The 12,630-nt window shown below is 42.2% G+C and overlaps 1 protein-coding gene across 3 annotated transcripts in view; it reads left to right on the top strand.

Moving 5' to 3' along the window:
* Positions 1–12,630, top strand: part of LOC144755246 (scavenger receptor cysteine-rich domain-containing protein DMBT1-like) — a 735,795-nt gene that overhangs the window by 525,203 nt on the left and 197,962 nt on the right. For all 3 annotated transcript variants that reach the window (XM_078643989.1, XM_078643988.1, XM_078643987.1), the window contains one exon: positions 10,939–10,971. In XM_078643989.1, the coding sequence (XP_078500115.1) occupies positions 10,939–10,971 (33 nt within the window). The remainder of the gene's footprint in view (positions 1–10,938; positions 10,972–12,630) is intronic.

Here is a 12,630-nt window from a genome sequence, read left to right as displayed (position 1 = left end):
ACCTCCTCCTTCAGGTGATTTAATTAATCTCCTCCATGTTAGTCCTAATGGAGCCTTTCCTCAGAGAAGTATGAGTTAATTGCCACTCCCAAAGAAATTGGTCTGTGTCATCTGCAGCTTTCTTTTTAGCCTGGTTATTCTTTCCCTCTATTCAATATAATCATTTATAGGTCTAAAAATAAATACATATTTTTTAAAGCTGTGAACACTATATTTTCTGAATATTTGTTTTCAGTTATTCATTTTTGGGCATAGGCAGTGAAAGATATTATAGATGACCTGTAAAAAAAGTATTTTAAAATATTTGGGCCCGATTCACAAATATAAACTTAGACCAAAAGTCTAAATTTAGACCTGAAGTCTAAATTTAGACCTAAAGTCTATCTTTACTACTAGTAAAGTTAGACTATTGGTCTAAACTTAGACCAAAAGTCTAACTTTAGTAGTAGTAAAGTTAGACTTTTGGTCTAAGTTATACTTCAGGTCTAAACTTTGACTTATGGTCTAAGTTCACCTTTGTGAATCAGGCCCAGTGTTTCCATCTTTTGGCCAGTGCCATCCCCATTTGTTGGATATGCAGTGAGTATACAGTTGTATATCCATGACCCTGTACCCTATCTCTAATAAAAAAAAAGTCCTCCTTATGTAGATATTGGCCGAAGATTCAGGCCTTGGGACACCAATAATAAGACTGTTAAGATGCAGCTATTCTGCTACTTAATTGTCGGAATTCATGTCCTTTCTAGAAGCTTGCCAATGGAGTGGCCATACTTGTTACCTGATTGCAACATACTTGGTTGATGAGAGGAGCCCATCGTTCTAATTATCCTTTGCTAGCCTTAGAGGGCCAATTAAGGTTGCCCCAAACCCCACGACCCCCGTCCTGCACACACGCAGCTTGGAAGCTATTCCGATGATATTCTTGCACATTACCAATAATAAAAAAACAGATTTCCAGGGAGGGATCATTGAAGCTCCCTGAATCCCACAGAGTGGAAACACAGGTCCAATCACAACTGCACCATGGGGGTTCCAGCAGTCCCTAGCATTGCCTTGTGTGGGAACTAGGAAGAGCAGATTTGCTCCTTGGCTAGGATTTGTGCAGTATATTTCCCTCCCTATTAGAAATGTCTTTTTAAATTCCTGCAGGTTAATGAATCTTTTATCATGATGTAGCTGCTTTACATACAACTTGCGAGTAGAACTGTTTTTTTTCTCAATTGAACCTTCACTTTACAAAGTACTTTGAAAATTGTCTGAAGTTGTTTTTTTTTCTTACTAAGCTGAATGGAAGTTTCCATGACAGTAGTTTAAGTAACACTAATTTTGAAATGAGTAGGGAAATGCCAATTTTAACTTGCATTACATTTTGGAAATTAACCAAATAGAAATAGGTTTGTACTTAAATATGTGTTCATTCTGCCACCATTGTGGATCAGCTTTGTCAGGGATGTATTACGTATCTGAATATTTTTTTTAATAAATCCATATCTTCGGCAAGAAAAGAAGACATTTCCAGCAAAAGTGTTTCATATTTTTGGCATCCATTTCACAGGGGAATGAAAGAAGGAAAGGAGGAAAGGAGGGTGAGACCGATTCTAGAAGTCACTGTTTTCAGCAAGTGAGGAGAGGCAAGACAGAGACAGAAAGGGATGGAATAAGAGGAAGGGGTTGGGGGAGCTGACAGCAGCAGAGCAGGAGAAGTGGATACTGTCCATGTCTTCTCTGAGTAAGAAGGAAGAGACTGAGTCATCTTCCTTCTCTGCCCCGCTCTGCCCTGAATGGCCATGAACGGCCAAGCCTTATCCATGGGCCTTGGCATTGGTTATTTCTGCCATCTGGGGACCCATTTTTAAAATGAAAAAGTAGGGGGACGTTTCTTTTAAATTTAATAGGTAGGGTAATGCCACTGCTTTGTGGGCATTTATATAACCACTGGAAAGTAAATTTGTGGATTGAGCACACAAAAAGAAGCTGAAGCTTGCAGCCACCACAGCCCAGAAAAATATGCATCTCAAGACACTGCTTGCTGCCAGCAAGAGGAAAAGTACATCAGCAGATGCCTACCCACAAATGACAAATTGTAAGGAGGCACCAACTGACTACATGAAAAGCGAGCATCTAATGCTGTTCAAGCTCGCCCCTCTGGCTGAGGACTCACAGCCATTGTATTTACAATACTCGCATTTTAGTCGATTCTGATTTGGACTAATATCACTGGGGGTCCCAGGGGGAGCGTAGCGTGAGCAGTCTCCCCCTGGGGTCTTTCGCCCGAATGGGACAGGCCGTGCGCGGTGATTAGCGGAGGGGGCTAAGAGCAGGTGCACGCTATCAGCGTTCTGACAGAACGCTGAAGCGCGAGAATTACTTCAGGAGCGGCTCAGCAGGGAGGCGGGAGCATTTTGCGGTGAAATCCCACCCTCCCACCCAAAATAAATAAATAAATAAACAAATATATATATATATATATATATATATTACCTACTGGCGGTCGCCAGTAGGTATATATAGTTAGGATTTTTTCTCTATGGGTTTTTTGAAAATTCTATGTCTAATAACTTTGGCGTTTGTGGACGGAATTGGCTGAAATTTTCAGGAAAATGGCACATTTTGTTTCTGAGCAGCCCCTGAAAATTGGGGGGGGGGGTTCGTCCAGGGGGGGTCGAGAAAAAAGGGGGGTCCCAAAACGTGTTTTTAACATTGAGTTTTCCATAGGGCGGTTGGCCTCACTTTTAGCCCGAACGGCTGAATGGATTTGCACGAAACTTGGCAAAATTGTAGGGACTGGTAGCCCGATGTGCCTTTTGTAGGTCTCAATATATGTGCTCCAGTGGATTTTGAGAAATTAACGTTTAAAAAAAGATATATATCTGTAACAGCGGACCGGGCAGCGCTCCAGTTCGCGTACTTTTCGCGCAACGGAGCTTTGTGAAGCGAAGCTGATTGGTTCTCCGGCGTCTGTCAACATTCCAAACAGTCCGTAGCGGCCGCCATCTTGTCTCTCGGTAGGATCGAGAGACAAGAGGAGGGGAAAGGGAAGGGGCAAATGACGATAAGGGGGCATAGTAGATCCTCCCTGACCTCTTAGGTTTGATGTACCATTTTGCCAAGTTTGGTGTAATTCCGTTCAGCCATTCAGGCTGTAGACGTATCTAAATGTCAATAATCGAACGGCTGAATGGATTTGCACGAAACTTGGCAAAATATTAGGGACTGGTAGCCCGATGTGCCTTTGCTAGGTCTCAATATATGTGCTCCAGTGGATTTTGAGAAATTAACGTTCAAAAAAAGATATATATCTGTAACAGCGCTCCGCTTCGCGTACTTTTCGCGTTACGGAGCTTTGCGAAGCTGATTGGTTCTCCGGCGTCTGTCAACATTCCAAACAGTCCGTAGCGGCCGCCATCTTGTCTCTCGGTAGGATCGAGAGACAAGAGGAGGCCAAAGCGAAGGGGGAAATGACCATAAGGGGGCATAGTAGATCCTTCCTGACCTCTTAGGTTTGATGTACCATTTTGCCAAGTTTGGTGTAATTCCGTTCAGCCATTCAGGCTGTAGACGTATGTTAATGTCCTATGGAAAATTGCATGGGGAAAACACATTTGAAAGTGTTGAAATTTAGAACCAATTAAAATGTTACTTTGGTTTTGTATTTGTGTGTGATGAAAGTTAATTGGTTATGTATATATGTCAAATGAGAGGAAACCACAGCCATTTTGTGATACTACTGTCTGAGGTACATTTGTGAGGAATTTTTGGTGGTGAATTTCTGGTGTTTGATTTACACAGTACTAACACTTCTCCTACTTTTAAAAAGGTGAGTTGTTAATTTGTAAGGGGAACTATGTTGTACACTTGAAGATAATTTGAAAAATGTTTTCTGTTATTTATTTGCAGTCCTTTCTGTTATACTAAATACTTGATAAAGTTAGTTTTATATTATGTATTACTAAAAACGATAAATGAAAGTGATTATTTTTTTCTGCAATTTACAGCAAGCAATTTCAAAATAAAATGGCTCACAATGAAGAGACCGTGGCAATTTCTTTTGAATTGTCTACTACATTGATTGAAATTGAGAGCACCAATAATGAAATATTGTCACATGGAGGAGATGACTTGAATGATTCCACTACATTGATTGAAATTGAGAGCACCAATAATTAAATATTGTCACAAGGAGGAGATGACTTGTATGATTCCATTAGATTGATTGAAATGGACAGCACCAATAATGAAATATTGTCACAAGGAGGAGATGACTTGAATGATTCCACTACATTGATTGAAATTGAGAGCACCAATAATGAAATATTGTCACGAGGAGATGACTTGAATGATTCCAATACATTGATTGAAATTGAGAGCACCAATAATGAAATATTGTCACAAGGAGGAGATGACTTGAATGATTCCACTACATTGATTGAAATTGACAGCACCAATAATGAAATATTGTCACAAGGAGGAGATGACTTGAATGATTTTTTTGATCAATCTGTTGATGGCGAATTTATCGAATGTTTGGAGACCATAGAGTTACAAGAATCATCATTGCAGACTTTTCATGAGGAAATTGCTGATGAGGACATGTTACTAGTTCTTTCAAATTTAGAAAATTCTGAAGAATACATTTATATTTAGAAATCAAAAATTGTTTGAGACATTATTCATTTTTATTTTTAATTTATGAGGTTGTAGCGAAGTGATTGTAGTATAAAATGAGACTTATAGTATAGAGTGCAACATTTTTATGTTACATGGTAAGTTTACTCATATTTACTTCCCTTCTGCCACTATATTATCTCCAATGTGTATTTGACATCTCTTCTTCATCTCCGGCCTCCTTTCTCTCACTGTGTGTCTCCGATGCATCTTATCGCTGCTATTTTGTGTAATTACAGAAGAGAGTAAAATAAAATAGTTCGGAACGTGAAAAGGGGGCAAAGAAGAGTACCCCTCACCCCGTAGGCCTTTTAGGCGGTCCCAAAAGGATCAGTTTCTGCTTTCCTGAGAGATTATGGTATGAGTTCCATATACCACAATAATTTGCATTACAACATGCAAGATATCTATCTCCTATTACCAACTTTTGGAGATATTCGCGCTAAGCGCGAATATCTCCAAAAAGTTATACCTGCCCTGAGCAGTTCTTAGCCATGTTATCCAATGGGAGGTGGATAACATGGCTAAGAGCATTAGCTCGGTAATGCATGAATATCGCTGACTTTTTAGCGATATTCATGCATTGCGGCCGTTTTTTATCGCATTTGCGATAAACCTTGATAATAGCAAGGTTTATCTTCGATAATTTCTGACGATGCTTAGCGGTAAAACATTCGTTGGTAAGCATCGTTAGCGATAAATATCGCTTAACTTTGGTAATATGCACCAACGTCTGTTAACGTTCGATTCGAAGGAAATGAGGAAGTGTTGAAAAACATTGTTTGCGCCATCTTGCCTTTTTTGAAATGCCACACTTTTGTCGTGCACGGCAGCCATTTTAGATGCCTTGACCAGACCCACTCTCTGTACGCTGTCGATTCGTAGCATGGCTCCCCACCCTCGCAAGCATCTTCCCCAGGCACTGGTCACCCCCGCTCTCTGTCTTATGCATGGGCAATAAACCTCCCCCATCTGCGCTGCTCTTCCCTGAGAATCACACTCTGTGCCCGCCCGACACCTCCCTTTCGCCCTATTCACTACCGCACCCTCTGACACTCCTCTTCCTCTGTGTCCGATTGTCCAGGCTATCAGCTAGCCCTGCAGATGTAGTTTATGGCTCCAGCTGTAAAGAATCACCCCTCTTTAAAGGAGTTATAGTAGATCAAGGCCCACACCCGATGAGATCCGTCACACCACACGTGTTCCTACTATCTGAAAACCATCCTGTATTGTGATTGGGGAGGGGACCGAGCCTGAAGCGGAAGATTCCAGGAATGACTCTTTGTACATCAAAGTTTTTACAATTATGTGTCACATTAAAAATATATAGCACTCCAACAAAGTAGTAGGAATATAAAACTTTAATAACATATAAATATATACAACAAAACAAAAACAGTAAAAACATTTAAACAACGAAGAGACCGTGGCAATTTCTTTTGAATTCCTGAGGAGGACATGTTACTAGTTCTTTCAAATTATGAAAATTCAGAAGATGTTGCCTGGGGGTGGGTCGTCAGTAGCAGTCTGTTGTGCGAATAGTTCCAAGGCAGCAGAACGCGCTGAAATCTAGATGGCACGAAAGTGATGTCTAGTAAGTTGCCGCCCAGCAAATAACGGCGTGGGCGCCGCGGGGGGTGGATTGTCAGTAGCAGTCTGTTGTGCGAATAGTTCCAAGGCAGCAGAAAGCGCTGAAATCTGGATGTCACGAAGGTGATGTCTAGTAAGTTGCCGCCCAGCAAATAACGGCGTGGGGCGCCGAGGGGGTGAGTGAGTCCAGTAAGCACCACAGCTATTCTTACCGGCATTGCAGAATTACTGCTGGGGACAATGCCTGTGCTGTAGCAGGGTCACAGCAGAAACAAAAAGGATTCTGTTGAAGATGTTGTTGGTTTTCAATTTGAAAACAGTTCTGGTGTCAATTGCTATGCTAATGTAGTGGTTAATGTTTTGTTTTCTCTAGAAAATGTAAAAGAGGGGGAGGCAGTCCAAAGTTCCGTTAAAAGGGCAAAGGAAAGGATCGGTGGTTTGAACTATCAGTCAAAAAGGGGAGGGGGTGCAACAATTTTTCCTACCGGGTCACACTGTGCTTTCACCGGAACTGAGGTCTGCAGGATTCTAGTAATTCAAAGTGAGGCTGGCGCCAGCATGGGAGCGCCGACGTCCCGCGGATACAGTTTCGTCACTCCACGGGCGATCATGGCAGTCATTCCCCATCGGGGGTGTCTGCGGGGGTCGGAGACTCCCGCGGCTCCTGTAGAATCTTCAAGGTCGTGGAGGACTACGGTGGTGGAGTCAACCAGTGACCGGGCCATTTCTTTATGCTGGGCCCGCTCTTGCCAGGTCGACCGCCATTTTGAGAGTTCGGTAGCTACTGGCGATCGCGGGGTCAAATGAGCGGACGGGCTCCACCCTGCCGGGCGAGACGTTGCAGCATCGCCACAGTGGAAGAACCCTTTTCCGGGCGCTTGGAGCGCCGAGGGTGCAGGTGGGAAGCCTCCACTGGGGAGGCGGGAGAGGCCTGTTCGCATCGTCTCTCCCTCCCAGTGCACCCCACGGCGTCTCGCTTGAGATTTGTTATGGCCGGACCAGGCGATGAGGACGAGGGGGGGGGGTCGGAGGCATGTGCAAGACATCCCCCCCCAGTGTTGTCGCAGCCATTATTCAAGAGAGAAGAAGTGTCCCGTCCGTCTTCGGGCCGGGCTTCCGGTGGATGTCGGCCGGACGCCCCTGGCTCTGGCCCCATGAACGGGTTTCTTGGTTTATCGGCTGCAGCCGGATCCCGTCGGCCTCGGCCCCCCGACCGTTGGTGGCCGGACCGGAAGAGCATGTGGCGGGACTACCTACAACTCTCAAGGGCCACCGCGGCCGGACTGGGAGAGAGAGGGGAGGGTCGAGGAGACGTTCCCCCCCCCTGAAACTCTTCAGCGTTGTAATGGCAATCCCCTGGCCGGGTCCCGCTGGCCTCGGCCTCTCCTCCGGCTACACCCTACGTTAGGATCTCCTGGCCGAGGCGTGGCAGCAGGATCCGCCTTATATGGGCTGCTCCCAGCTGGGCGTAGCCGCAACCCTGCCCCACCTTGGAAGTTTCCAGAGTGGGGGCGGATGTTCTACTGACTTGCATTTTCCCTAGTCTATCGATTTTTTTGGCGTGGCAGGCGGTGGGACAGCGAGGGGTGATTTGGTTTCTCTTACTGTTTTTCTGGTCTCTCACCACTGGCATATTTCTAACGTTTTCTTGTTTCTAGGACATTAATAGGTTTTATCATTACGTTATGTTATCGTTTCTTTGTTCGTTGTTTAATAAAAGTTTATGTTCATCAGTGGCCTACTGATTTTCGTTTTCCTATTCTTTTCTTTCCAGGTTGTTTCATGCTAAAGTTTCTGTTAACAGGATACAGTGATCACTTCGTTATTATTGCATATGTCCTTTTCACTAGGGGTGCTCTCTGGTCGGGCCAGATGACGTATCTCTAGTAAATGGTCCGGGTGAAACAGGTGCATCAATCAGTGGGGAGTAGATAGGCATGACAGATTACAACGGGGGAGAAAGGTCCGCATTACGTACCCTTTCACTATTTGCAAAGATTTTCCTACGTATATTTGCAAACAGGGAATACCTCCAAAAAGAACCAATTCCCAAACAGTCAATGTTTGGGGAAACAATCAATCAATGAGGAACGAAATAGGCACGACGTGTTAAAGGTTTGCGTTACCTACCCTTCACTATCTGCAAAGGGAGAGAGAATATTCCTATTCTTCCTCGTTTGCAGGCAGAGAAGATTCTTAAGAGAACCAACTTCGAACAATTCAATGCTCGATTCAAACAATCAAGAAGGGGTACTGTGAACACAAATGAACGCCGCTTATGTACATACACATTGGTATTATCAACAGGTTGTTCCTAATGTTTCTATTTTAGGGAGGTCAAAAAGAGATCCCATTAGTGGCCTACTGATTTTGCTCGATTCCTTTTCTTTTTTTACACGATTTTTCGCTATCTGCAAAGACTAAACAGAGTATTGCGACTCTGTGCTTGTTTGTAAATAGAGAATGAACCAAAGAGAACAATCAATCAAATGGAGAGAGAAGCAGGCACGACGGATTACAACGGGGGCAAAGGCCTGCATTAACTACCCTTCACTATCTGCAAAGAGAGAGTACTCCTAATAGAAATGAGGGGTGGGGGGCAGCATTCAAAGCAGATCAGTGTGCATAAACACGAAAATGTTTTTACTTACCACTTACTTGACATTCGACAGCTTATGATATTTGCTATTAAAAAACCATTGAAATTCACTGAAAAAACCATAGGTTATAGACCATATATAGTTAGGAATTAGCATTTAAAAAACCTTATTTTACTCACACAAAACCATTGAAATTCCATATATAGTTAGTTGCACTAACTATATATCGCGCACCCGCAATCCACTGCTGATCATGTCACATATTACATCATTCATGACATGGTCAGTGACATCACTGATGACATCACTGATGACATCTCAAATGACATCACTGATGACATCTCATTTGACATCATTCTTGTGCTAATACGATAAACCTCTTCAGACTCTAATATAACCTTAGATACACTCAGTGTATACAGACACTCACACACTGCCACTCATCCATGGAGTTACTCACACACCCAGTCAGTCATGCAAAGAAACAATCTCACCTCCATTTCTTCAACTATACAGTTAAACACACCTTACTTATTGAAACATATACTAACACATATTTACTCTCTTATACAATCCCTGATACAAGTTCACAATGATCGATACAACCACTCACTCATTCAGTGGCTCTCATGCACAGTTATTTATATATGCCAACTCTCACATGTACTGTGTTTTACATATGTATTTAGTATGACATGTAGCATTGAGATATCCATTCACTCATCAATACACTCATGCACACAGTCAACTGCCCATGTAGCTGTTTCCACATGCACTCTTGAACTCATACACCTAGTGAATAAACTGCTCACACATCTATGCACAGAGTCACACACCTTACAGCCACCCCCACACAAACTCAATCTCCCATAGAAATACTTGGGCAACCAATTAATAACACATATAGCCTCTCGTATAGCTAATGATCAACACATGCAGCAGTTTACATCACAACAGACATAATGATGCACAAATTAAGACAGTTTAGTCACTAACCCATGCATTCAGTGAGACATATTTAATCACTCACTCATACAGTCAGTCACGCACCTACTAAATCCTTCATCCAGACACTTATACATCCACTCATTCTTCAATATGTAAGACATATTTTAACTTTACAGAAACATACAGTCACTGGATGTTGTCATCAGTGATGTCATCAGTGATGTCATTTGAGATGTCATCAGTGATGTCATCAGTGATGTCACTGACCATGTCATGAATGATGTAATATGTGACATGATCAGCAGTGGATTGCGGGTGCGCGATATATAGTTAGTGCAACTAACTATATATGGAATTTCAATGGTTTTGTGTGAGTAAAATAAGGTTTTTTAAATGCTAATTCCTAACTATATATGGTCTATAACCTATGGTTTTTTCAGTGAATATATATATATAAAAAATCATGCCACTATTAGACAGGTTACTCTGGGAGACAGGTCTGAGAGGCGATTTTGGGGGTGGGTAAGTCTGGAGAGGGCGTACCCATCTTTTTTGGATACAAGCTGAAAGAAACTTAATAAAACAAAGTTTTTGGAAAAAGGTACAAAATATATATTTATTGATGATTTTGGTCAGAAAGTTCAACATTTTAAGTAAGAAGTGAAAGGGTTTGGCCTGTTTTACCAAATTGTGTATACATAATGAAATAAAGAGTATTTCTAGTTCAGAGAGTTACCTGATCTAAATAAAGTAGCCTTTTTTGCTACAGTGATAATGTTTGTGGTCTGTTCATTTTGGGTGATTGCAGGCACAGAATATACAGAACTATTTTATGACATGTTTTTTTTATTGACCCTTTGCCCTTCGTATTGTATAGCACACAATTGACATTAGGCAATGTTTTCACTCAATAACAAACGATTAAGTAAAACATAGAAGGACGCTTGCTGGGCAAAATGTGTTGCTGCCTTCACGATTTATATGACATATTAGCACATCCCAAGCTGTCCATAGAAGATGAATTTGCAAAGCCCAGCTTGTAATGCTTTGTTTTGACTGACCATTTTATTAAAAACTGCATTCTGCTTACTCTTGACATGTAGCTCATGCCCTGTGTTTTTGTCTCTCTTCACAGGGATTGAACCATTCCTTACAGTTCCGCCAACAGGTAACAAACACTCCTGCTTTGGAAAGTAATATTGAAATCTTAGATAGAATGTAAACATTATTAAACATATATATATGTGGGGGGTCTCACAGACCCCTGCCCGGGACCACCACATTCCTGGGGCTATTTATGAAATTACTGCAGGGGAGGCCCGTATGGCCTCCCCTGTGCCCCGGGGACGACCACCACCTCCCCGGAGCTATTAGATTTTCAATGGGGAGGGGCGCACAACCTCCCCCAGGTCCCCGGGGACTACCACCTCCCCGGGGCAGTGTGCAGATGGGACAGGGAGTTGGTGACATAGTCCCATTGTCTGCTAGGAAAAGGAAGGCCCAGCACCGACGCAGGAGGCGGCTGACAGCAGCTAAGTTTGTCTTTTTTAAAAACATTTTTATTATTATCTGAGTCCGTCGTCCCCTCCCCACTTCTCCCTGCACTCACTACCCCCATCCACCACCTTTTGTATGTGGTATCCGCCACTGACTACATACACATACCTTACCACCATGCTTTCAATTAACAAAACTAACAACAACATCAGAGACACTAATTGTACAATCACGTGCTCTAGATAAAGACATATTGAATGAAATTTCCTGGAAAGCATACACACTGAAACATGATTTTAAAGGCATGTTTGTACAAAGTAATTTCACAGCTGAATTTATCTAAAAATTCAGCAATTGTTACAAGTTGATGACTTCATCGACCTACTTCAATTTCTACCAGATTCCTCAATTTCTACCAAATAGATTCACAATTTTGTACAAGAGTAAATGTTGCAGGGCACTCCAAAACTGGCAGGAAAATAAAAACAGCGCTTGATAAAATCCTCTTAGACAATTCTTTTTGTTCTCTTTTGGTACTTACAAAAAGTCCTCAGAAACACATGGGTCTCCACTACTCAGCAGTTGGATTGCTCAATGTTAACCTGAATGAATAATACGGAAGATTCTACAGACCTACCTAATACATCATAGATAAATACCTCACCTAAACTAGCGGATCAAAATAGCTTTAAACACTCAATCAGTCAATCAATCAATCAATCAATCAATCAAGAATCTTTATTTCGGCCGAAACGGCCATAAAAACACAGATAAAAAATACTGTAGAAGCCATTAGATAAAAAGAGACGAACATTACAATGTGAAAAAACGGGCAGTTATTCTGGATAAAACAGAATTACAGTACATACAGCGCTCCACTTTCCCCCCAGACTTCCTCAGTGGATCAGAAAGCACGTCTAAAATTATGTAACTTACTAAAAGTGCATGTGCAATACATAGGGGACGCGGGGCCTAACTTTGATAATGAGTCAAATTCAATACAGTGCATATGCATTATGTAAACAGCCAAAGGTTGTTAAAGTGCTCCAGTATCATAAAAAAGGGAAAAAAAACATTCATAGCACACAGTTCACATATCCCCTCTTGTATTCCTAAGGCGCATCGCTATTCTTAGAAAGTTTACAGTACAGTGCAATGTTAAAATATCTGCAGAAAGTTTCAGGTACAGTAAAGCAACCTCGGCCTGTCTAAAACCAGCCTTTTTTAAAACTCTTTTTAAAAAATGTTTCCTTGGGAGCATGTAATATGGGCATAACAGCACGAAGTGAAGGGTGTCCTGCGGACATCGAAGATCGCAGCCGCAGGGACC

Source organism: Lissotriton helveticus, chromosome 5_1 (genome assembly GCF_964261635.1).
Source record: "Lissotriton helveticus chromosome 5_1, aLisHel1.1, whole genome shotgun sequence".
Lineage (NCBI taxonomy): Eukaryota > Metazoa > Chordata > Amphibia > Caudata > Salamandridae > Lissotriton > Lissotriton helveticus.
Note: the sequence above shows the minus strand (reverse complement) of the source record. Positions and strands in the feature narration are given on the sequence as shown.